Source organism: Carassius auratus, chromosome 26 (assembly GCF_003368295.1).
Source record: "Carassius auratus strain Wakin chromosome 26, ASM336829v1, whole genome shotgun sequence".
Lineage (NCBI taxonomy): Eukaryota > Metazoa > Chordata > Actinopteri > Cypriniformes > Cyprinidae > Carassius > Carassius auratus.
In genome coordinates, this window is record NC_039268.1 from 17,854,602 (window position 1) to 17,882,201 (window position 27,600).

General features: G+C 35.6%; 1 protein-coding gene across 3 annotated transcripts; it reads right to left on the reverse strand.

Moving 5' to 3' along the window:
- Positions 1-350: 350 nt before the first annotated feature.
- LOC113044532 (protein kinase C beta type-like) lies at positions 351-27,553 on the reverse strand. 3 transcript variants are annotated; one of them, XM_026204610.1, is made up of 17 exons: positions 23,718-24,066; positions 23,212-23,243; positions 15,828-15,910; positions 13,926-14,037; positions 13,328-13,456; positions 11,366-11,522; positions 11,132-11,266; positions 10,952-11,048; positions 10,700-10,846; positions 8,940-9,113; positions 8,756-8,847; positions 8,243-8,305; positions 7,780-7,918; positions 7,614-7,694; positions 7,397-7,504; positions 7,176-7,316; positions 351-1,325 (listed from the first exon to the last, which is right to left on the reverse strand). In XM_026204610.1, exons 1-17 carry the CDS (start codon positions 23,876-23,878, stop codon positions 1,173-1,175), a joined length of 2,004 nt encoding a protein of 667 aa, XP_026060395.1. In that variant the 5' UTR covers positions 23,879-24,066; the 3' UTR covers positions 351-1,172. The 3 variants fall into 3 exon arrangements, with proteins under 3 accessions (XP_026060395.1, XP_026060393.1, XP_026060394.1); XM_026204608.1 differs by lacking the exon at positions 351-1,325 and adding an exon at positions 3,807-5,114 and having other exon boundaries at positions 23,718-24,063; XM_026204609.1 differs by lacking the exons at positions 351-1,325; positions 23,718-24,066 and adding exons at positions 3,912-5,114; positions 27,291-27,553.
- Between the last annotated feature and the right edge of the window lie 47 nt (positions 27,554-27,600).

The window sequence follows — 27,600 nt, forward strand, 5'->3', positions numbered from 1 at the left end:
TTATTTAAAAAACCTATTCCATCACATAAGGAAGAATCATGTTTTGGTAATGAATTATGACATGATTTCACATCAAAATTGAAGCACTAAGTCATTCAGACATAAAAAGTTGAAATTGATACTTATGAGAAAATTCATAAATCAAAGTCAAAATTCTGACATAATTACAAAAAGTCATTACTTTTGAAAATGTGAATTTGTAAGATTTGAAAAATGAAACAAGTTGAAATGATGACAGATTTTCTTCTCATAAATGACTTTTTATGTCATAATTATGACTTGTGTTATAATTACCCCCTTTATCTAATAAATATGACTATCATAATATCAAGAGCACCAAATCAATATGAGGCTCTCACAGTTAAGCTCATTAATTGATTTAAGACTGTTTTAGCACAGATTCAAACTGATCAGCAATGAAGGGAAACAATCAACATATTTCTGGGATCACAAATGTAAACCATTTTCATGTAAAATTATGATTTTCAAAGCTTTAGCCAATTCATAAATCGACTCTGTTGTCTTATGTTTTCCCCCTTAAGTTATCATGACACAAAGAAGCCATTATGCCGGGAGCAAACTAAAGGCCATATGGATGTGTTTAGCTGTAATGCTGAGAATCTCAGACCAAGCTGACAGATATCAACCATTTAAACAAACATCTAGCAAGAAGTGCTTATCTATCACTCACTGATGCACAGGAACTCAACTTTATACCAAAGTGCTTTACTAATTTAGAGCAGATTGTAACTTAAACGGTTCAAGGTTGCGGAAGGCCTAATGAGCTCATTAGTGTTGTCAGGCTAATTCATTTGGAAATGAGGGGCTGCAGGAAAAAGCTGACTGAATCTATGGAGAGAATGTATAAAAGAAAGAGGTAGGATAATTCTCATGGAGATGAAAACAGAAGACATTCTCATGGAGACTATGAATACACTCTTTTATAACCGTTCTCTCTCCTCTGGCGAATTCATTTCAGTGTTTCTGAGGCCTTGGTTGAGACTGAGGATAGTCCTGGTTTGGTCCTGTATGAACCTGCTGGGTTTGTGCTGTTTCAGGTGAAGAGAGAGGACAATCAAGATGGCACAGGGACAAAACAATGCTTTCTGGGTAATAAGAGCGAGCGAGTCCTGCTCTCACACCTGTATGGAGCAATCAACTGGAGTTTGGTGTTAAACCTGAATGACAAACTCAGGGTTGGTGTAGGAGAAGCCTTGGAATTCATTTTGGTCCAGATTCATAATGAAGAGTTTATCTGTTGGTGTCAGCTCAACCGGCATCTTGGTGAACTCCTTGTCAAAATTCCCCACGTCACGACGATTTTTCTGAAATAAAAACAGAGAAAGAGTGTTACGAGTGTGACCATGAGTGTGCATAATTTTTCGCATATGTCACTAATAGTCTAGGTCAGTGGTTCTCAAAAAGTGTGGTAACCAGAGGAATCACTAAATTAAGTATAAATTAATGTTTTTTATTTAAGTGCAGTACAGTTTTAATTTAACTTTTAGGTACAACACATTTTAATTGAAAATGTATTAAAGTGTTTTATTTACCTGTTTGTAAGCACAGTGCAGTGTTAATGTTCAAACTATGTATTTGCAATGTTAAAGTGGCTGACAACAATACATATTCTAAATAGGAATAAAACCAGCTTGTTTTTTAACTATGCAGAACTGTTGAATAGTTAGGCCTTCTCTACTGTATTTGAATGTTATTCACTACGGTGGTAATTTTAGAGCCAAATATTCCCTGAGGTGGTACTTGGTATAAAAAGTTGGAGAATATAACTAGTGACCTGAACTCAAGGTGTTAAAAATCAAGGATATTACTTGTTTTAGTTTTTAAAATTTTGATAACATCACAATACAGTAAGTCTCTACATGCTTACATTAGTTAATTACATACAGTTACTACTGTCCAAAAGTTTGAGGTTGGTAAGATTGAATAACATTTTTAATAAAAGAAAAAAAAAGAAAAACTGTATTTTTTCCTGTGATGCAGTGCTGAATTGACAGCATCATTACTCCAGTCTTTAGAGTCACAAAATTGTGCTGCTTAATATTTTTCAGGATTCTGATGAATAGAAAGTTCAAAAGAGCAGCATTTCTTTGAAATAAAAATATTTTTGTAACATTATAAATGTCTTTACTATTGATTTCTATCAATATAATGCATCCTTGCTGAATAGAAGTATTTATTTCTTTAAAAAAATATATTACAGACTCAAAAGTTTTAAATGATAATGTAAATTTGAACATTAATTTGTATAAATTAACATTAATTACTGTATATGAATATTTGTACATGGATGTTAACAAATGTTGAAAATATAAGTTATTTTTTGTACATTACTACACTCATTGTGACGTTAGCACTTTTTCTCACTGTCTAATTTTTCATTTCTAAAATGTTTTATTATTATTTAATTATTTTTAAAACTTATCACCAACACAAATTTTCCACATCTTCAGCAAAGGTTTTTGTTGGCATTTTGCATTACAGATCAGTTCAATACTAGCAGCAATGCAATAAAAAGCCAACACAAAATTGCATTTGAAACCTATTTTACTTTCACAGTGGGGTCTGTTTCTGTGATAAGCAGGATATTCAACATGAAAAACTTGAATTTGTCCACTGGAAACTGTCCATGAAAAATGCTGATAAGTTAACAAGATCCAATAGCCCTCAAAGCCTTGGTGACATCAGCAGAAAAAAGTTGATCATGAATTACGGAGACAAAATATACCAAATCACCTGAAACATGCATGAAGAAAGCAAATAGGATCCATTTTAATTTTATGTTGACTTTAAATTAGACAAGACAACATGAAAACATCACAGAGAATAAAAGTCAGAAACAGCTAAAAAGACCAAGAGGAACGTGATGAAGAGGAACACACAGCTTGAAGTTACATCAGAATCAAAAACTCAAGACAAGAGTCAGTCCGGAGGAAGCCGAATTAAATCACAAATAACATGGAGGGACAGTACAGAGGAGAACAAACTAGACCATAAATGTCTGAAAAATTGAGAATGAGATGAACATTTGGACATTAAAGTCCAGCCACCAACTGGAGACAAACAGCTCAAAGTTCTGCTAAACACATAAACCAGGAACAAAGAGACACCACAATGCCCGTTCAATCCAAGACAGAGGACAATCAAGACAAAGTCCTACCTTCTGCTAGAGGCCCAAACCAGCTCAAGAACAAGGGCCTTGGAGAGAAGTACTTCATGAGAGTCTGGTCCCTGTAACTACTCAATTACTGGAGCATCACATCCTCACGAGACCCAGAAGTCCAAACGCACAATTACACACGAAACACTCCTTTTGTACACATACGGATCTGCTGTTTGCTTATGGTTGTTTTGCAGGTAGCTGATTTTTTAAGACTAGTCAGTTGGCGTACTTGCAAAGGATAAATTATTTACTTGTATCCACTAAGGATGCATTAAATTGATCAAAAGTGACAAATAAAACTATGCATTACAAAACATTTCAAATAAACCTTTCTATGAAAGATTCTTTAAAAAATGCATCATGGTTTCCACAGAAAACTCCACAGCAAAACTTGATTCTTGAGCAACAGATCTGAATATTAGAATGATTTATTAGATTTTTACTGTATATTTGATCAAATAAATGCAGCCTTGGTAAGCATACAAGAATTCATTTTCTTACTGATCACCTAATACGTGTTTTATATATATATATATATATATATATATATATATATGCTGATATTAATTGCTGATTTTTTACATGTTAATGTCAATGTATGATCAATGATCAAAACAAAAATGGGCATATTATTAACCATATTTAATATATCCTAAAATATCAGTATTCAGAGACTACATTTCGGCACTGGTTGTGTATGCGAGAATAAACACAGAGAAGAAACAAAATATAGACATACAAAAATCATGAATATATTCCAAATACATATTCATATATTTTCCTCTATAGAAACAGTCTGTCCACAGTTTCACAGTAATTTGATCCAAACACTGCCAGGCACAGATAACAAGTCATACATCACAGATTTGGCAGAATAATGACATAAAAGATATGCTCTTGTAAGTAGTTACATCATCATCATGTCTGGAATTAAGTTGTTGTAGTCACATCACGATCACATCCAGTTGGTTTAAGGATGTGGTTATGAGTATCCAAGCAGCTCTGGTTGGAAAACTACACGCTGCATGACCAGCTCTTAAACTTTATTCTCTGACTTGGCACAGTTTCACACAAACACACGTACAACACCCAACCGAAAAAAGCACTAAAATGGGGTGAGACCCAGTAAACATCCTGATCAATAAGCAGTAAATGGTTCATCTGAGATGCATGGACTTTGTGTGCACGTTTGCATGTGGGGAGAAAGATAGATTTGACAGCTATATTTAATATTCCAAAGATATGCTTGATCCGAGACAATGAGTGAATCTCACAAAACCTCTAGGACAGGTCTAGGTCACATTTCACCCCAAAATGAAAAGAAAATAATGAGAAACAAATTGATAATAAATAAAATTAAGCCTATTTTTAAAACAATTCCAATCTTGTTGTGTTGTCACATTATCACATTTGAGTGCATTTGAGTGCATTTTTTTTTTTTTCTTAAATTCTCATATATATATAATATCTGGGGTGAAATGTGTCCATAACACTGGATTTATTCTTTTTTAAATCTATAAAACTACAGTCTATGATATATAAGCATCAAATAGTCAGAATCTCGCAAGGCTGCCACAAATACACTCCTTATAGGTTCTTTTACAAAGGTAAAGTTAATCTCTTTCCATGATCCTTTTAAATCAAACAAAATATAATAAGCAGGAAGGAACAATATGAATCAAAAACTACGTCCATCAATCTGGCCAAACTCTCTCATTGGCTAATTTTGAAGATCTGTAATCTCATTGGTCCCTATTTTGAGCTTGGCTAAAACTGGCTACTTGGATTTCACAGATGCAAAATTTGGATTAATGTACGAGAAGCCCTGAAATTCATCTTGGTCCAGGTTTTGAATCACTTCCTGGTCAGGAGGGGTCAGGACGGGAGGATGGCGGGTGAAAAAACGATCAAAGTTCTCTGCGTCTCGACCGCACTGTGGAGAAGACGAGAGAAGAGAGATGTGGGATGGGAAAATGATGGTACGGCGTGAGCAAACAAATGAAGAATTAATGACAAATGGAAGCTTCAAATTTGGGAAAATAACTGAAAAAATATATATTGAGACGTCTGATAAAATTAACAGTTCTTGTATAGTAACTCTTAATTGAGTGAATTTGTAATGATAGAAAATGATGAGCACATACCTACTTTGCATAACTAAAATAAATGCACATACTGTCAGTCAAACACCTTCCTACTCTCGTTTGAGCAAAACATTTCATGCACATCATTTTCTGCATTAGAAACATTATTTCTGATGCTGCTAATTGTTGTGCTGCAAGACGTCAACACATTAAAAAAAAACATTTAGTTTTCAGGAGATGAATGTGCAGCATTCAGAAAAATGTGATCTGTGGAATTAGACAATTCCAAGTGAGAGGGTGAAGAGCAGTGACTGTGAGAAAACAAGGTATCCAAATCACTTACCTGTGAATGGGTTTTAAATTGAATATTTAAATGTTTATTCTTTGAAATCACCTCACACATCCTCAATGCAAAATTATGTGGGGCGGGGCTTGCTATAACTGGCCAATCAGCCCACAGTCAAATGCATTATCAGAAATATAGACTTTAAAGAACAAAACAAGACGACGACTTAACCTTAACCTGAATCAGGCAGCACTGTTAAATGGAGATCTATGCATATATAGAATTATCATGAAGAATTCAAAATTAATCAGTTAAATCAAACCTGTTAGAATACTCATGTGCAAGCTGTTAACAGCAGGGGCTTAGGAATGATCCGAAAAGTGGGATACACATTAAAAATCTCATCAGCCTCTCTCCATGTGATTTCAAATGTCTAGTTGCCATGGATACAATCATTCCAGATACCATTTGAAAGCTCAGAAACAAATATCTAGCATTGTTGTCAGTTTAATAATTAGACCTAAACTTTGTTGTAAATCATGTGACACTGAAGACTTGAGTAATGATGCTGAAAATTCAGCTTTGCAATCACAGGGATAAAACATATCAAAATAAAATAGAAATGGTATCTCTCTCGCTCTCTCTCTCTCTCTCTCTCTCTCTCTCTATATATATATATATATATAAATATAAATAAATAAATAAATATATATATATATATATATATATATATTTTTTTTTTTTACTGTTTTTCTATATTTTGATCAAATAAGTATAGTCCTCCTGATAATCATAAAATACTACTTCTTTAAAAAGCATTTGAAAAAATTAAATGATTTTGTGCTGTGTGTGTAATATATATATTACTTTACTGATGATGTAATACTAAATATTTACTTTACTAAACTAAACTATATATGTATTTTTTTTGTACATTAACATTTTGTACATTGTACATCTTGTGATTTTAATTCAAGATGACTTTTCTTCTGTTGTTCAGCAGCACAGTGCACATTCTGAGCTAGGCACAGCTCGGGTCATGAATATGAATTCATTTAAGTGATGCAGATGTTGGCAGATAAGCAGTGCATTTCCATTAATCACTTGCACATTGTTCAGCCAAAGCAGCTGGTCAGCTTTAAAACAGCATATGCAACATTTTATCATTGAAAATTGTGCTTGTGCATTTAAAATGAACACAATGATATCTTTCAGTGTGGTTTAAGTGTCTGAATACGTTTTTGGGTCACTTTATATCTACATCCTGAGTCAACCTGCAAAATTCTTAAAATGATCCATTACAGTTTTCTGCAGAATTTGAGTCTAAATATGAAAGCAATAATTCAGTGCCTCTCATATTTGTGTTTTCATTATCTTTGTGGTTTAACAGCAGAGCATGAAGTGACGCTTTACTTCCTGCACTGAGCATTTGGGAACCACAGCATCTTGGCCACATACACTAAATCTTCACTACAAAATGAAGACACACAAATAATGAAGATATTCTTCATCACATGTACTAAGAACAAGAAAAGTGTAAAAAGGATAGTATTTTATTGCCATGTGCTACAATGCAACCACTTGATAAAACACACACAAAACAAACCGCTGCATTATTACTTACTGCTTTAGGTTTGAAGGGAGGTTGAACTTCTTTATTTTGTAGTTTTTCCCAGTCCATGTAGCGGAAGAAAGCATGTTCCTTAATGTCTCGCTCTCCCTCCGGTCCACAGCCCAGACGCTTCCCTGGATGCTTGGTCATCAGCTGCCAACACGTAATGGTGTCTGTTAGTGTATGCAAGCATAGTCAAGAATGTATAAAAAGTGTGTTTGGGTGTCGCCTACCCCTTTGCATATAGCCACTGCTTCTTTGGACATGGATTTGGGGTAAGACACATGATGCTCCATGATGGACTGGAAAAGCTCATCTTCATCCTCACCATCAAAAGGTGGCTAAAGAAGAGGAAGCACACTGGCATCATTGCATCTACCACAATCACATACTCACTTCTGACAATGGCTCTGAATTTAGACCCAGAATGAGAAGGTGGCATTAGTTTACCTGTCCAGCCAGCATTTCATAGAGGAGAACTCCATAAGCCCACCAGTCGACAGACCTGCCATACGGCTGATATGCAATGATCTGTAACACAGGAAAGCATATATATATGCCTCGTGCAATCTAACATAAGTGTGATAACATAACACACTCATATATCCACACACACCTCTGGGGCAATGTAATCTGGAGTGCCACAGAAGGTTTTGGTTGTGGCCCCATCAAACATGTTTTCCTTGCACATGCCATAATCTGCAATTTTAATGTGGCCTTCAGCGTCCAACATCACATTATCCAGCTTCAGATCTCTATACCAACCCAGAAAACAAAGAGCAACAGCACACACACACACACACACACACACACACGCATTAGGAAATATTTGTTCTGACAAAAATATGATTCTTTACTAAATAATTACTTTTCATTATTATTATTATTATTATTATTATTTTTAAATATGACAAACTAATTGGAGGGACAATTTACATCATTAATAGATTTATTTGTAAAATATTGACAAATATTTGTATTATTCTTCATCTTTGTGTATTATTATAATGGATTATTAAATACTGTGATCGTTGCATTTAATTTGTATGCTTAGATTCACAAGTAAACAATCATTTCACCTGTAAATAATGCCCTTTGAATGAAGAAAGAACAAGCCGATGGCAATTTCTGCAGCATAGAACCTGATGGTAAAAAAAAATTATTATTGATCTGACTCATGTATAAATCTAAATAACAATAATTTGTCTGGTGAGCGTGGCATAGCAATAATATTTAAAATGCATCAATAACCATAATCGATGACTACGAATTTTGCTCTTATTGATATATGTTAAATAAAGTCTTATTTTAAAACACTTTGAAAGCTTTTGTAATGTTTCTGAAAGATTTTGTGAAATAAAAAATATAAAAGACTAATATATCTATAATATAGATATAAATTATGTATCTATAATAATAAAATGTAATTTATTCCCGTGATGACAAAGCTGCATTTCTAACAGCCATTAGTCCAGTCTTAAAATAATAATCTAGAATATGATTTTGTGCAATCAATAATTAAATGTATAATTTTAACCAATGAAAAATCCTCCTTTAACTGTTTTGTGTTTGTTTTAGTAGTGAATACATACACAGCATGGGGTTCCTTAAATTTTCCCACTTGTTGTATCTGATACATCAAATCTCCGCCGTTGATGTACTCCATCACAAAGTAAAGACGGTCCTACAAACAGCAACAACACGACTGATCATAGGTTTATAATGTGGTTTTTATATGTATGTGGATCTGCTTAGTACAGAGAGTGTGATGTGTACCATGGTCTGAAAGCACGAGTGGAGCTGGGTGAGGAAGGGTGGTTTGCCAGAGAGAGCGAGAACCCTCTTCTCCACCATAGTGCACTCCACATCATCATCCTGAATGACCACATCCTTCTTCAGGATCTTGACTGCGTACAGCTCATCGGAGCCCTTGCACTCGGCCAGCATCACCTGCAGAAAGACAACATGATTATTCTGAAAGAAGTTTCCTAATTTATTGAGCAATTATGTATGACTGATTTTATGATATTGATATTACATTATACAAAGCCTACAAATGGCATTACGTTTTGTTTAATATTTCGTATGGATATAATTTATAAATAAATAACCAGTTATTTACCAGAGATTTGTTTTTGTTTTTTCAATTTCAGACTATTCAACCAGTCTTTAAAAATAACATTTTTTATGAATACTAACCATCTTTAAAGTCTCATATGGTCAGCATAGTTGCATTTATTTAATCAAAAATACAGTAATATTTAGAAATATTATTACGATTTAAAATAACTTTAATTATTTTTTAAATTACATTTAATTTATGCATTTAGCAGGTTTTCTTACGGTGCATTCAGGCTATCAATTTTTACCTATCATGTGTTCCCGGGGAATTGAACCCCAACGCAATGCTCTACCACCACTTGAGCTACAGGAACGCATTTTATTTTAAAATGTATTTTATTCCTATGCTGTAAGCTAAGCTGTATTTTCAGCATCCTTACTCCAGGTTTCAGTGTCACATGATCCTTCAGAAATCAGACAAATCATTCTAATATGGTTTAACAATAAACCATAATGAAAACAGTACCGTCTACAGCCGCGAGGGGTCTAACAATACGCAAAAATCACGGTTCAGTATGTACCTCGGTTTTAAAGTCACAGTTCGGTTCATTTTCGGACCTGCTCAGTTTCGTTAGTGCGTAGGACCGATCGGAATTAAGAGCAAAGGTCTGTTTAAATGGCGATGGGAGCTGCGTTTGAGTCACAATCGTTTTTTTCCCTAGTTGTAGTGATGTTCACACTTGCGTGATGCCTTTTGAAAACCTTAGGCCGGTGACACACTGGCATATTGCACCTGTCAAACATACGTAGTCTATTTTGCCGTCAATACTGTTGACGGTGTCGTTTATCAGTAGGCTTTATATTTAAAGTAAAGTCTTTATATTAAAGACAAGATCCTGGTCTGTCGGCGGTCTCCCTCTATGTCACCTACAAAAGGCGTCAGGCACGATTCTGGTGTGTAAAGACACAGAAAACGCGATGCAGCTGCCACGCAACTGAAACGCAGCAGAAACGCCACGCTCACGCCATGCAGCCAGTGTGTCACCGGCCTTAGAATCAGCTGCAGAGCGGGATTTGCGCTGAACACAGAGACATCCGCCACTTAATATGTTCGTTTGGAAACACGAAAATGTATATGTTCCACACAAAAAATATTGCATTCGGTCATTCGGTACACACGTGCACCTCACCGAAAGCCCTGTACCGAAACGGTCTGGTATGAATACACGTACCATTACACCCCTAGTAGATGGTAATGGTTTCTCTTGGTCATTTCTTCATGTCAAATTAATTTTGATAAATAAGTCGCAGGATCAGCCAAACTATGAAAAAAAGTGCTACTTAAAGTCTGGAAAATACGGTAACTGCATTTAATCGCAAAAAGTAAGCCATGTTCGCTTTGGCAGACCTTACACTAACACTACTGTGTGTGTAAACGAGGATGTGTGTGTGCATGCATGAATGGTGTGTCCTACCTTGCCAAAGCTGCCTTTGCCCAGCACCATGATGAAGTTGAAGTCTGAGAGCTTGACGCGGTCTTGGTTGCCATTGGCATCGTATTTGGAGATGTCATTCTTTGAAGAGCCATCTGTATTCTTAGTGCCAGGGCCAATCTTGGCTCTCTGGAGAGTTTAAAAAAGTAAATTAAAATCAGAATACTGTCAGAAAGATACAAGTAAAAAAAAAAAGAGAGTGTGAATACTAATGAAAAGAGACGTGGATTTCACCTCAAATTTCTGCCGCAGTTCTTCATTGCCCTCCTCTCCGTCTGGTGGAACTGGAACGTTGAAATACTCCCCTTCCTCTTGGCCCAGCAATTTAAACCTACAATCCAAACAGATGAAGAGGATGCTCTCAATCCTCGAGCGCTGAGGTCTCATGTGTAGGAGGTATCTGGTAGTGCTCACCATCCGTCGACTCCTTGTTTCAGCAGCTCAGAGATGCCAAAAGACATCGACCCCATGAAGTCATTTCTGCTGGTCAGATCCCAATCCCACACCTCCACTGACAGACGCCTGTCTTTATCTGTATCTTTGAGGTTACTATAGTAACACGGAGATGGAAACACACATTGCACATGTGAAACAAACATCCATATCCATTCCACACAAATGAATGCCCTCGACTGATTTGCCACTCACAAGCTGAAGTGTTCGTCCCAGGTAGGATTGAGGGAGCACTTGATGGTTTTGGTCTTCTGCTTGCTCTCGCTCTTTGGGTCTGGAATTAGTTTAAGCTTCACGTATGGATCCGACAGGCCGTTTGGATCCATTGGCACCAAGTTACGAGCTTCCTTGACTATAATAAAAAATACGGAAAAATCAAATGTGAAACCCAATGGATGGAGTATTATATGTACTTCAATGGTGTAATTTGTATTTCAAAGGAGATACATTTTTAGTATTATTTGTATACTACTGAAATATTTATTAACATATTGAATTCGCGTTTATTTGTACATTTCAATTTTTATTTTAAGTTTTATTCCTTTTGTTGTGTTGTTCAATAGTTTTTGTTGCCTGAAACATTTCTATGTAATACAATCCTATTTATATATTTCTATATATTTACTTAACTTAAAAAAACAAAACCTAAATAATAAAAGAAAAAAAAAAAAGTTTATAAATAAAACTAACATTACTAAAACAGAATTATTTACAACAACAAAAACTAATAAAAAGCACATAAAATTACTAAAACTTAAATAGTTTGGCTTGTCAAATAACTGAAATAAAACAAAGTTTAAGTTTTCAAAAATATGTAGATTTTATGACAATGATTTTTTTTGAGAGGGGAGCGGGGGTTTCCTGTTTGATGGTGTTTGTGTATTTGTAGGAGGATGCTAAGGGTTGTTTGATGTAGGTGTTGTGGGGGTTACTATATTTAAAAAATGTCATCAGCAGATTAATTCTAAAGAATCTGCAAATGAACAGCAAAGTGTAGGAAACTTCTATCTATATACTCAGGCCTCTAAATGTATCTGTAGAGAGCTGATGGATGTGTGAATGGGATGTGGGGCAATCGTTGGTGGATTGATCTCATGTTTCCAGAGGATGGAGTTTCTGCCCAAGGCAAAAAGAGCTGAGAAAAACACAGACTCGTTTAGAAACACTTTTTTGCCGAGCTGTGTGTTTTTTAAACTGAGTGATAGAAGCATTCTTCATGAAGACAATTTTTTGTTTTTTTACCAAATTTATGACACAAAGACTTAGGAGTCCTCTTTAGGCTACGCCCAAAACATGCAATCATCACCATTATTGCATTTGCATTCAATACTCCTGTAATGGTTTGCATGCTTAGCTGAAATTTTCAGCTAGAAAAACCGTTTGCTTTCTGCCCCGCTGATATATTATATATCCCACAACAGCACTAACACACACAATGAACACTGAAGATATTTGCTTATAACATTACATATTCAAAACTAGCACCGCTGTGGGTTCTCTAGTTTCTGAACAAAGCCCTTCCTCACTACTCCAGGCAAGTCAATTATTACCAGAGCATTTGTTTGTAAAAGCTACTGACCAATTATTAAAATGTCACATTAAAATTCAGCGCACGGAGAATGTTTAGAAGTGTTTCTCTTTAAAATCGATAAAACCTTTATATATCCATGTTGGGACTAAATATCCACACACTGATAGTGTAGCTGTAGTAGTTTCAGGGGGGGTAAAATGTTTAGTCAATTAACCAATCTTGTTATTTATGTAGCATCATCTAAATAAACTGAACAGAATCAAGACTAATTATTTAATATCAATACCTAATTCTATTGTTTAAAATCCCTCCTCAAAATAAATCAGGATTAAAGCATGTCAACTCTGTTGGAAACAAACTGGTCTAAGATGGTTTGCAGGTCGAAATTGTTTTTGTTTTGTAATTAAGTTGAAAAGTATGTGACACTGATCATTTGTTTTGATCAGTAGAAAGATCAAAACAACAGCATTTATTTGAAATAGAAATCTTCTGTAACATTATAAATATCTTTACTATGCTATTTTGTGAGTTGTTATTATATGAGCCATTGCTCTGAGTGGTTGTTACTGTAGGGTGTTCTTATATATATATAATGTGTGTGTGTGTGTGTGCGCGTGGGAACTCACTGGTCACGGTGAGAACATTATTTGTGATACTAGCAATGATTTGCAGCCGTCCTCTCCTCTCGGTGTGGTCTGTTCCACACAGGCTGGGAACATTCTCCACGCATCGTTTATGAATATTCATCATACAAGCTGCAGAAAACCACACATAATTAGATTGACAGCATTACACATGCGGTGCTTGTTTCTCACTCTCTACTTACTCAGAAATGCCCACAATCACCGCAGACACAAGGACACATAGACAAACAAAGATCACACCCACGCTAACATACCGAACACTAAATATACAGCTGTTTTTACACATGCATGTACTGCACAAATGATTTAAACAACTGAACGATTCAAATGTATGCAACAATTTTTTATGTATGTTTATAGTGGTGCTATTTTTCATTATATAGAATATTTATATAATACATCTATGTAAACAGATTTAATGTCTCATAGGGAACATAAACAATTTGCATTTCATGCATCATTTCCAAGTGATCAAACAGAGGAGCAGATCAACCAGTCGATTGTGTAATGCATGATCAACACCAGCAGAGGTCACTGTTACAGAGCTTTCATAGTTGAGTGTGTGCAGGTTCAGACTCACTGTCGCATTTCATCCCCTGGTGTATGAGCCCATACAGTAGAGAACCACAATGGTCACAGAATGTGGGGCTGGAGTATGTGTGTACCTTGAACTTATGCTTACTTCGAGGGTCCTATGATACAAACACACACAGTTTATCATCAAAATAAAAAACTTCCTCAACAGAAGAGTGAAATTACTAAACTGTAGGTTACAATAATGCAGATGCAAACACAGATGCAGTCATGCAAGGTATAGCGGAAAAAGTATATAGTCCATATAGGTTTTAAATATATAGTAACATATCAATAGATAAAAATAGAATATTTTAATAAAATCATACATGTGTGAGAGTATAAAGCTGTTTTTAGATTTTTTTTTCCTTCTCTCAAATCTTTATATGAATCGAGAAGTACATGCCATGGTGTGAATTGACTCATGTTTCAGCTCCTACACCCACCTGAAGATGCAAAACATCTAAAAGAACAGATATATCTGCCTGAAATCACTGTTGCTTGAAATCATTTCATTACATACAGATTCATTTAATAGTGAAGGTGACCATAATAAATCATTAGAAACATGTAAGAAACACCTACACCAACACAGTATCACTGAGATACTATACTAGTTTTTATTCATATTTTGAATATTGATATAAATTGATCGTTTTAATATTTTTATCTGAATTTTAGTTAAGAGTTTTAGTAATTTTGTTATTTTTTTATTCATTTTTTTATTCATTTTTATTTTCAGATTTTATACCAGGTTAGACTAAACGAAGATAATAAATTTTGCATTGGCAGCTAGCTGAAATAAAATTAGTTTTTAAATGTTTTATTTCAATTAACGTTTATTTTATTTTAAAAAATGAAATGCTTTTTATAGTTTTTGACTCATAGAAAAATGGCAGAAAATAATGCACCTTTGCACAAAAATTCTACCTCATGCACAAATAATATCCATTAAATTTTTGAGAACATTTGACTAAGAATTAACATAAATCCCCCATTTAATTCTTTAGGGAGTTCAGCAAAACTTAAGCGACTGAGCAACTATAACCAAGGAGGACGGAGCTTGCAAAAGGTCAGATGCACCCACATAACTGAAAAAGCAAGAACTGCAACTGATAGCAAGATATACAAGAGGGAATTTTAAAAACAATGAAGAGAATTCTGCAGCACTATATGAAATCTTATGAGAAATTCCTACAGCTAGGGGGCGCCAATGTGGAGACCTAAAGAAATAATGTAAAGCAAAGATTAATAAAATGCATCTATATGAAAAAACACAATTTAGTTGCTTTTACTTTGTTTAATTAAGTGCAAAGTGCAGATTCAACCAAAACAGTGGTTAGTGGTCTACTTATTCACCACCTTCTCGGTGTTCTTCAAGCTTCTGTAATGGAGTCAATGGTGAAAGTGTCAAGAATCAAGCTTTCCTGCGCATCAGCATCACACAACGGAGATGCAACAAATATCTCTTGCGAAGTACAGTATCATTCACGGAAAACAAACATAATCGGCTGCAACGCAGAAACAAAGCACAACACAGGAAGTGCTTGTGTGCGCCTGCTTTTACACATATAGGGAGGATGCGTGGTTATAAATAGAGATTAGAGAAGAGAAAACTGATGCCTCTCCCAGTCTGCATGTGAAAATATAATGCAAGCTAACACAAGAGGAACATGATTAGTGTTAGGCTTCATTAAAAATAAGTACATCATCAGTTGAATAAATATTTAAACTGCTCACCAAGCAGTGTGTCTACATAAGTGTGTGAGTGTGTGTGTGTACTGCTTAGTCACAGGAAGAAGTTTCTTCAACTGAAACGGAAGTGTATTTCACTATCAGAAAAGATGGCGTAAGAGAAGCCAGAAGGGGGTGGGTGAGGGAGTTTTCGAGTGCTTGTGGCTTTACTTACATCTGATGCGGGGCCCTTGTCGGCCCCAGGGCATGAAAAAGTAACAAACTCATGGCAGCGTTTGTGGACCACGAAACCGCACACTGGGGGAGAGAAAGAGAGAGAACTTCATTAGGACATTTCTGAACATTTCCATCATTGTGCACAATATTTTACAGAAAGACAGCACAAGCACACTTTCAAGCTAAGCTAGTTACTATGAAGACTATGAAGATAAAACGATCCTGAAGATAAATTTTCTGGTTGTCAAATGTGGATGTAACAGTTAAATAGTAAATGTAATAAACTACACGGTTGGTCACTTGTTGCTCCATTAGTGCAGAGTAAACGCTGGAAATTGTTTGCAGATGCCATGTGGTTAGATATGTTTTATCTAATACAATCTGTTTCAGACATAGTTAAGGGCAGCTCAAGGGTCCAAATAAAGCTCAATCCATCAGTGTTGTTTCAGTATCTTTATAACATTTCTTAATGTTTTGAATTAACCCTCCATTTGTATGTTTTCAGTTTTTATCAAATTTTAAGTTTGAGAATTTGTATTAATGGTAGGTTTATAATTTGTTCATTTTTTATATTTCCATAATATTTTTCTATTTTCAGTTTTCATTTTAATACATTAACTTAATTTATTTCGGTCTAATTTTTAAGTTTAAACATGTATATATTTATATAAACATGCATGTAAATATTTAAATGTACTATAAGTCTAAATATTTATCCATTTTATTGCAACTATGAAAGTTAACAATAACACTAACAAAGTAGTTTAAAATTTAAGTTTTTTTACTACACTGCAATTTTTCTAAAGTTTTCATTCTTAATAGGTTTTGTTTTAAATATTTGTATTTAGTAAAAGTTTTTATTTAGTTTTAGTTCTTACTAGGTTTTGTTTTAAATATTTATATTTAGTAAAAGTTTATATTTATTTTTTTTTTTATCTGCTCTTTTTTATAATCTGTCTATCAGTGTGGCAATCAAACCCTATAATCATAAACCGCTAATGATAATTTGCCAGCTAAGCCCTGATCAGAACTGAATGATGAAACCTGAACCTTGTCTTATTTGTATGGTTAAAATATATACAAATCCTTGAATCATGATCATTTTACTTGAGAATTAAGTATATGAGTTTTTCCCCATATATTTTAAACCTAAACTAATTAAAGATTAGTGCAGAAAAACAAGATACACTTATCACCAAAGTCTAAAAATCATTTGCAGAGTTACTTCTTGTAAATGTGTCTTGTTTCGGATGTTTCCTGCAAAACAAGTCAAAAGTCTAATTATTAAGAAGTATGCAGTCAACACTGCTTTCCGTCTGTAGTTGTAGAGGAACAAGGAGTCCAGTTTGTATACATTATTAGAATATTTTTTACAGGTGTTAAAGATCAGATTCTTTGAATAGTTATGATGGTTGACCATTTACCTGTCAAGAACATGCCTAGTCATAATTCACAAATAATATTTGCTCATTGTGTTGTTAACGTATTAACTGACATTAGCTAATGGGACCTTACTGTAAAGTCTTACTGCCTAAATAACTTGCTTATATGAAGTATATTTTTAAGCATAATGAATTGTAAATGTTACTGACAAATCAAACGGGTCTGACAACCATAAAGAAAGATGCAACAATCAGATAAACCCACACAAAACATCACAGGCCTTCAGACTTTAATCACTGGGAGCTGACATTCATTATTAACCAGACTATTAAATATGTATTGTTGGACAAATTATTAATGAGGTTGATAACCCAAATGGCAACTGTTGCCATCTGTGATTTAGCTGCAAACCTGTTTCACAAAAAAGCCATTTCTGTTCATTTCGCACACAAAACTTGACAGGCAGTGTACACATCAATACCTGGGTATTGGAAACCACAGTCTGGTATGCACTGACATTCCAGCCACAAGAATACATGCATCGTTACATAACAGAGACGACAGGGACGGTTGAGTCACAGCGGCCAGACTGAAGCTAAAGGATCTCCCCTTCTCATGTAAACAGTCGCTTCTACTCAGCACAACCTTCCTCTTTTTATAGAAGCATTCCAGGACATTCCCTCTTTAAACTGTCAGCTGTTGCCTAGCAACAAGACCTGAGGGTTAAAGAGTGTGGAGCTGTTCTCTCCACTAAATGTCAAGTTTATAGTCTCCCTCGGTCTAACTCTTGACAATATCACAATTATAAACATGTAGAGGGGAGTGGGGTGAGATGTGTGACTTCCTTCATCTAGCAAACTGTGTACAATGTTTGCCATGTGATTATATACACTAGACGTTTTTGAAATATGCCTCTTGTGTTCACCAAGGCTGGATTTATTTGACAAAAATACATTAAAAACGGTAATATCATTAATAACTTCTCTATTTCTATTTTCTCATTACAATTTAATGCATAATTTATTCCTGCAATCTTCAAGGTTGAAAACATTTTTTTTTTTTTTTGAATTATCGGATCAATAGAAAGTTTAAAAGAACAGCATTTATTTGAAATGATCTTCTGTAATATCATAAATGTATTTACTGTCACTTTTGATAAATTGAATTGATTACTACGGAATAAAACATTTTTTTGATAAAAAATCTTATTGACCCCAAATTTTGAACTGTAGTTAATGTGGAAAGGCTTTTAAAATGTAAATTTTCTACAAAGCATGTAAAATGAACCAAATTTCACCAAAGACATCAGAGGATAAAAAAGAAAGCCGCCGTTCAAGTATTGATTTACATTTATGTATTTATGTACAACACTAACTTTTTAAGTATTCCCAACAATTCAACCTGCCTGTGGACATCACAGTTTCTCCCTAACCTACTTTTTTTTTTTTAAAAGAAATTATATTTGTCCTGTTATAGACATCTTGAAATATAATTTGGCACATTAACGTCATCTCAAACTTTTTCTTGACGAGAGGCAACTTAAGTGGCATAGCTTGGCCAGTTCACACCTACGCAGTATTTGTGTACTGTTAAGATAAGACAAACAATCCCACCATGACGTCTTTGACATGTTTGCTTTCGAAGCTGAGCAAGTTTGAACCTGCACTAAAAGTTCAACCTTTGGTTCATCTCAAACACTAAAATATGGCACAGCAGTGACAGAAAAGCTGCAGTTGCCTTTGTTGCACAGTGAATGCAGTCTTAAATCAGGAGAAGAACAGGGACTACCAAACTTAAAGCTTTTAATCCACTGCTTGCAGCCAATGCCCACCATTGTACCTCTTGCCGTAGTACCTTAAATTAGTGTCACAAATATTCATTGCTTAAGTGAATATAACAACCTGAATTACTCCTGCGCTTCCTGGACAATATGGGCCATGTTCTTAAATACAACACACTAGAGATAAATAAAGAAAATGACAGAGGTGTTTGCAAATGTAACTGCCACAATGCTCAGGTGTTATGATTGCAAGGACATTGCTGTGTGGTTGCTAAGATGTTCTAGGATTAATCTAGATGTGGCTCAGATCCCTCCTTCAGTGTAAGTTCAATGTAAGTTTAACTGGCACAAACTGAAAATTGAGTTCTCAGCTTTCTAGGGAATGCTCTCAGAACTCTTGCTAACTGAATGCAGTTAACCCAACCATATGATTACGTATTGTTAGAATAGAAAATAAGCAGGCAATGTTTAAAAGGGAAGAGAAAAACATCCTGTACCTTTTCTTTTTGAGCTCAAAGGATACGCATTCAGTTGAACACAGCTCTAATGCATGTTGGTGCAAAATCATCATCTGACACCAGAAGCTTTAATACCGAAAAGGATTATTTTGGATTCATGGACAAAAAAGAAGATGAAAATTGGATATCCGCAAAGAGTGGATGCAGAGTACATAAGATATACGGCAATGTAGACAGCTTCATTGATTATTTTGAGAGCACTGCAGGAGTCCATAACTCTGCTTGTGTAGCTCAAACAGTTGCTCGAAACAGTGTAACACAATACAATGACAGCTTCAGTGATTAAAATGGGATCAGCGCGTTCCGGTATTCTCTTCTGCATTAAATATATTCAATATTTACATAACGGGTTTGTTTATGATGCTACAAGTGTGACAATGCAAGTTGATCATGTAAGCACTAGTTTATAATATTAGTCATTCATCAAATCCAACAGCATACAACAAATGTTTCAGCATTGAAATTTACTGAGAACCCTTAACTTTAGTGATAAGGTTTTATACAAATGCTTAGTGATGCTTTGCCTAGCAGTCACTACTCAAAAGGAATTACAGTGAACACAAACCAAATGGTGAAACTAGGCCTTTACACACATTAATTATGGAATCTCTTAAATCCCACAGCTATGCATCATAATTAGAGTCAAGGTCATTATTAATTATAAATGTGTGTTCAATTGTTGCCCTCCAGTCATTACAGATGTGTGATTCAGAAGATTCATGCTGTCAGTGATGATGGGGTTCTGTAGCAAAGGCTTGATATCAGTTTGTCTGTCCCTTTAAAACTCTCCAAGCAGTCACTATCATAACATCCAGTGTTCTATTAGTGTAGAAGTCATGCACATTACTGTTAACTTCACAGTCATTGTCTGTTGAGTGGCACTCTGTTTTCTGATCTGACGAGCTTCATTAGAAAAATGAGTGAACTGAAGGAGGAACCGAAGCCATAACTAGAGACCAGGACATTATAGAGAGACTTCACGGATGGGCTCTTTAAACTTAAGCTAGTAAGCAACCAGGTTTTAAAGGTTTAAAAAAAACCACTCAGAACAATTTAGCAACCACATAGAAGAACCCTGGCAACTACTCACTGTTGTGAATTTTGCACTACTTCCAGTAACACATCTTTTTTTTTTTTTAAACAAAAAAAGTAAAGACAGTTTGCAGAATAAATGGAAGGGAACACAATATGTTAAGAGGAAGCAAGCAATGAGTTGTATCAGATTTCAAAGTAAAAAAAAAAAAACTTCCAACAACCATTATGATCTCCATTTTCTTTTATCTCATTTTACAGAAACTTTAGGCTCGGATACCTCTGTTCCCAACCACTAGAATATGGAAATACTTTCAGTGTAGTAAGCTTACATATAATTGATAAGAATCATAATGTAAATGAAAAACAATGACTGTAACTGTTACCTTTCCAAACATCACATTTTGGCCCTGTTCCATCTTGTTCAGGCCTGTGTAATCTAATATGACCCTGCCTGCTTGGGTTTATAGATTTACATGCACGCAGGAGCACAACAAGTACATGTTTTGCAGTGACATTAATGGATGAATTAGTAATGTGACGGCATCATAAAAAGCATTATTTTTGGCTGTAGCTTTAGCAATGGCATTAATACAAGCATTTTGTGCAATGTCTTGGGTGAACAGTAGTAGCCTTCACTTCAACTTCTTGTTTGCATTATCATCTGTATGCACCACCTCACTCTCTTCAGCTCATTCTCAGTCTGCAAGTATTTGCCAGTAAAATGTAATGGTCAAAATATCTGTTGTGCTGGTATCAGACACAACTCTTTGTTACCTGAAGCAGTTCAGGGACACACAGCTCTGACCTACTCTCATTCCTTCACTTCTACCAATTACAAACCCTTACAAGAAAAATAAAAAGAGGCAAGTATGAAACGTGAAACTCATATTAGTGTTTTACATTTTTATGTAAATGTACCTATTAATATTTGCATCAGGAATTTAAAGAACCCATGAGATCGCATTTGTATGTGTGTGTGTGTTAAGTAAATGATCAACATTAACTGTTAACATATCACTGCATCAGCAGCAGACCCGTCTGGCCCTTGCGGAGTACTATAAATATATCAACAGAGTGAATACGTCTTTCTGCTTGGTAAATATAAGAACTGCCAAAATGGATGGAGTTTTTGTATGACTGTGCATTACAGCAATATGAAAAAAATGATATCATGCCAACACACTGTACAAAATGGCATTAGATTATAAAACGGAGCAAAGATTTTATATTGGCAGTCTTTCATATACATTAGATGATGCCAGAGGGACGAACTATCAGAAAACTAATTCACTACAGAACACAATATTAGAGATTGCAAAGATAAAGATCCATGGAGGATTGATGGAGCCCTAACTGTGATAAAATATGTTAATCAATTCCAGAAATGTAGAATTTGTTGAAGACCATGTGGAGGCAGGAAACATGGGAACGAGGTGTTATTTCGGCAGACAAGCCGTGCAGTCCATTTGTACAGAACTCATTGTGCTGAAACACACAGATGACAGTTTCTGTGTATTAATTGTACTGTAATGCTTAGCTTAATGCTTAGCATAATGGTCACTACTTAAATATCAAAGATTATTCACATTACAGTGAGCCAAATGTTTTGGAAAAACATTTAAAACTTGTAGCAATTTGACATTTTAACAGAAAGATACAAAAGGTTTCATTTTTTCTGACAGGTGGCGAATCTTGATTTGATAATAAGACTAATTGCCTAGTCCATAAGTAATTTCACCTATAGACAAAGCAGTTCATTTAACATTAGCTGTGGTTCGTTTGTCATCTGAATGCTTTTTAAAGTTGACTTCAGTGAAAAACATTGTAAAATGCATGACGACCAGGCCTGGTTTCTCCTACTATGTTTATGCTATCTTATTAAAGTAGCACTGCAGTGTAGTAATTGTGGATGATGCGTTTTTTAACAGCCCTTTAATGATCTGAGTAGGAGGTGATGTATAAAGAATAATGCTGCCAAATGCCAGTATAACTGCAGTTTGGGCTTTGACGTTCATGGCAACAGTGCCTGAATATTGTATTTCATATCTGAATGTTCAGTTTGTAGTTCACACGGGGAAGTTGTCACCAAGGGCTATACTCAGTGATGCCAAGCTGAGAGACGAAAGTTCAATTCAATTACAAATGCTTTTTTCTCTAGCAGTGCTTTTGTATGGAATGGAAATAATAGTGCAAATGTGCAGCTGCGGCTGAACTTTAAGATATGTGCCCATACAGAAACAAACTACCCAAGGAAATACTCAATGGTGGAAAAGATGTGAAAAACAGATTTTATGAAAACAAATGTATGATGAAATGTATTATGTGATCCATATGGAGGAAAAAGTAAGCATAAGAGTCAGGGAGGCGTAAGAAGCTCATACAAAATAAATTTATATGAATTAACCGTATAAATAGTCACAAACTGCAGTGAGTGTAGGCTGTGAAAACTAACAACTGCTGTCACTCTCAATTTCCTCAACTCGCCACTAGAAAACCAAAAAGCTTCTCTGTATCTCTTCCTCAAACACAAGCAAATGAAATGAAAGAACAGTTGCAACACCGCTTGCGTTCAAAAGTGAAGCGGCTGTCATGTAACAGAAAATAAACAGTTGCAGTCATAGAAAATGCAAAGACTCAAATTTCTCTTGGAGGCCCAAAGTACTTACCTTGACACTGGAAGCCCTGCTTGCCGAAACCCCTGCAAAAGAGACGAGACTGTGTGAGAGATTACAGCACAGAAGCCAAATCTGGATGCATTCCTCTGCGCTCAGCAACGAGACGCGCAGGCGCGCCATATTCCGCAAAATCGCCAAATCCATCTCTAGGATGATGATGATGATGATGATGGCTTAATCATAACGAGAGGGATTTCTCCTATCCTGATAGACAGTTTACATTTATCGTTACTACAACAAGAGAAGAGCCTAAATAAATGTGCAACTGCATAAACACGCGCGCACTGAAATCTAAACACATTGCGCTGGACTTGTCGCTTGTCGCTCGTCTTTTCCGTCTGCGCTCGGCGTCTTTGTTCAGTGTTGACAGCACTGCGGATGTCTGAGAGCGTTCAAACTCTTTACTGTTTTTCCCGTCACGAGCATCAAGTGAGTCACCTGTGCCATTCGCGGCCGTTTACATACAACAACACATTTGTGTCCTCCAGCATACTCACCAGATGAAGTCGGTGCAGTGGCTGCAGAAGGTCGGTTGTTTGAAGAAGCGCGCGATGAACTTGTGGTCCTTCACTTCGTGCACGTTCTTCTGCCTCAGCGCGCCCTGCCTGGCGAAGCCTCGCGCGCCCCCCTCGCCCTCCGCAGCCTCTGGGTCGGCCATGATGGGGACGGAATGGATGTAGTGGGTAGAAATCTCCTCGACTTTGTACTGTTGTACGGGGTCTTGCTCAGCTTGCGCTTCGCTTCGCTTCCCGGTTGGTCGGCACGTGCGCGCGCAAACGCCTGTCTCTCCCCAGCTGACTGTTGTCGCGAGCAGCGGTGCTTCAGTCAGTGAGACTGTAACCACGCCCCCTCCGTGCAGCCGTTTTGAATGACTGCAGAAAAACCATTTAGTAAGGCGGCCCGATTGAGAAACCCGTCCAAAAAAAAAAAAAAAAAAAAAAGAATTCGAATTCGAATTCCGAGGAAACTGTCACTAGAAGGGTGACTGAACGATCGCCAGATGCACAACACTTGTTGATTTAGCGCATTGCAAACATTTACCACAGTGGCTTTCCGCCAAGACGCATAAAATAATATTAACACTGTGTGCTACGTGGGAATCGAATGTTGTGTTGTTAACCTCACTGTGTGGACATTTAATATTTATTCAGTGTATTGTTTTAATATTTTGTTGTATTTTAATATTATAGCATGCTATACTATAGCGTTTTTGTATTTTGTTTTAGGCATATCTGTTTATAAAGTAGAGCATGACACTAATAACCATAAGGTCATGGGTTCGATTTCCAGATAACGCAGGAACTGGTAAAGTATAAACCTTGAACTAGTTGTTTTGGACGAAAGCTTCTGCTAAATGCATAAATGTGCTTTATAAGTTTACTGTGTTTACATCATCAAAATCATAAAGTAGCTACAAGAAGCACTGTTGTTATAATCCCAAAACTGTTGGGAAAAATTTGACTGATTTACTGTCATAATCAAATTTCCTTTAAAAAGACAACTATAGTTGCTGTATCTATCACCTAAATGAATGCGAAACATTTTCATTTGAAATGTTAAACATATTCAAAACATTTAAATTCAAAACCACAATCTGAACTGATATATATATATATATATATATATATATATATATATAAAATAAAACTAAGATATTAAACACTAGGCAACGACTCTAAAAACATAACTGACATTCTGTGAGTGCATGTTCTTTTGCAATTATGTCATGTCATGTCATGGTATAAACTGTCCGATTTTGTGCAATCTTTGTGGGTTGAATAGAAATACATATGAAAGTAGTGTTACAACCCTCCCAGTCTGGTCAGCCATGAGATTTCAAGTACATATTTTTAATTTATTCATTTTTTAATATGTAGATTGAAATACTTGTGTGAATGGTTTTTATTTACCCAGAGAACCTGCTGAGTCAGGTGACACCAGTTCTGTAATTTATTATAATTCCTTAAAAGGAGCCCATACAAAAGTATTAAAACAGGCATGAAATCCAATTCCCCTTTCAACCCTTTCAATTCATTAAACCAGTTTAGATAATACTAAGTTACTTTAATATCTTTGTCCCCACTCTTCAGTCACAAATTAAACTTCAGTGTATGTATTAGGTGCCTCAAATACCCTTTCCCCCTCATGATAGACTGGAGGGCAGTCTTTAAACTTTTTGCAGAAACTTAGGTTCTGATGAAAACTCAAGAAACCTTACAGGTTATTTAGAGACCAGTCTTTTTTGAAAAGCCCCCAAAGCCATCTCATGTATTCTTTTTTTTTTAACTGTCACGTCGATGACAAATTGTTACAGAAAAATGTTGGCACTCAAAGCTGTAATTTTCTATTAAAAAATGACAGCAGCTCATAGCTTTGTGTGCCTGTGTACAAACAAATCACCCCCTAATATGATATGTGCAGAAAGGGGGGTAACTTTAGTTTCTACAGAAGCATATTTTCATTCCTGAGAAATGTTTTTCTTTGTTTGGCTTTTGAACTGATTTTAAACTGACTTTTTTTTTTACCTTGTACTTTTACTTGCACTTTAAAAGGTTTGTTTCTGAAAGAGTAGCAATTCTTTTAAGTTTTTTTTTTCTCAGAAAATGTTTCGGTTCTCTTTCAAGCAGCATCTGATGCAAACATTGTGGTTGAAGCCTAGTGGTCTATGATAGGAACTGATTCAAACCCCTTTAGTAGCAACCCATGAACAAGTGTTCACTAAAATCACCATTGTGCCCTTGAGAAAGAAAGACACTTAACCCCAGGCACCACCAAGGGGACTGTCCTTGCAATTACTGTTCAAGAGCAAAAGACTGGATGAGCAACACTTGTATTTTATTTGTCAATAAAATATCCCCCTTTTAATTTGCATGAATGTAATTTGCAACAACATATGATATTAAATCTTAAAACGATTAATTGACCCACAGAGAGATATTTAATATCAGAAGATTAGTCTTCTGAATATTCTCATGTCATATTCTGTGTATATATTATATATTCTTCATTCTGTCTTGATGCAACTGATGGCAGATACTGACAAAGGGCTCATAAAAAAGATATGAGTTTATTAACAATAAACAAGGCTTGTTCTCATTCAACCTGACAGATGTGATTTTTGTGAAATGTTATCTGACTCATACTGCTCAAACAGTGTGTTCACTAATTAGCTTGTGATGAACCCACTGGTGGGTCATCGGTCAGGTTATTAACAAGGACTCAGTCTGTGATTACATTATTAAAATGTGCAATATTCTGTCAAAGTTTACAGTTTATTCTTTAACAACATATGCATGACCCTGACTGATTACTACTGTTCAAAATCCTTTTCATTGAATCACTTGCATTGGCAACAAAAGCATTTAATACAGACATCTCCCACCTGCTCCACACTTGTATAAGATACTACACTGTCAATTCACTGCATACAATAACATGCTCGGTTTAGGTTTCATTATGAGAACAAGAATGTTATATTTTGACAACAATAGAGGAATGAAAAAAAAAACAACAACTCTGATGTGGCCTTTATTACCTCACCACTACTTTCACTAATCAGTTATGAGCACACATACTGAAATTGCATAGCCTACAGTAAGTAAAATTCATCTTCAATTAAAAATCTAAAAAACATCCAACAGGTGGAGCCAAAGTTATAAAATGCTATTTAAAAGTGGCCAGTATCATGTGATTTCTGGAAAAAGAGACCTACATCACATCGTTTGCAATAAGGACACACAAAATAGACCTAAAGTCACCTTTAAAAATTGAGAAGTGTGCAGTATGTACAGACAACATGCTAAAAACGAAAGAATAAGTCTAATCTAATAAGATATGTACAAAAGAAAGTTACCAGAGGAGTAAAACCTAATTTTAGAAACCTTCATTATTGCTATTGTCACATACATTGGCATTTTATTCAAACTAATGTTATTTGCTTAAAGGTGACAGAAAAGAGGCTGAACTCATTGTGAAACCATCATACTGGTGATATACAGTCATTAAAGTAGTAAATAACAATATAGATAACTTCCCATTGTCACATCTCTCATTGCACAAACACTGTTCACCAGATGAAGTCGGTGCGGTGGCTGCAGAAGAAGCGTGCGATGAACTTGTGGTCCTTCACTTCGTGCACGTTCTTCTGATAACACATGCATTCACAGTGCTGTCAGTGCTCGGAACGCGTCATGTGAAATAGTCTGTCAAGTAACAATGGGCCTACATATGAAGTAAAAGGAGGCACATCTGAACTGGTATTATCCAAACAACCCCCGCCTAAAGCTTCAGCTTACAGGCACTGCATTTTGACACTTTTAAGGTTACGCCTTTATCCACATTGCTACATTTAATGGCTTTGACATGTTTTAAACTTTGCAC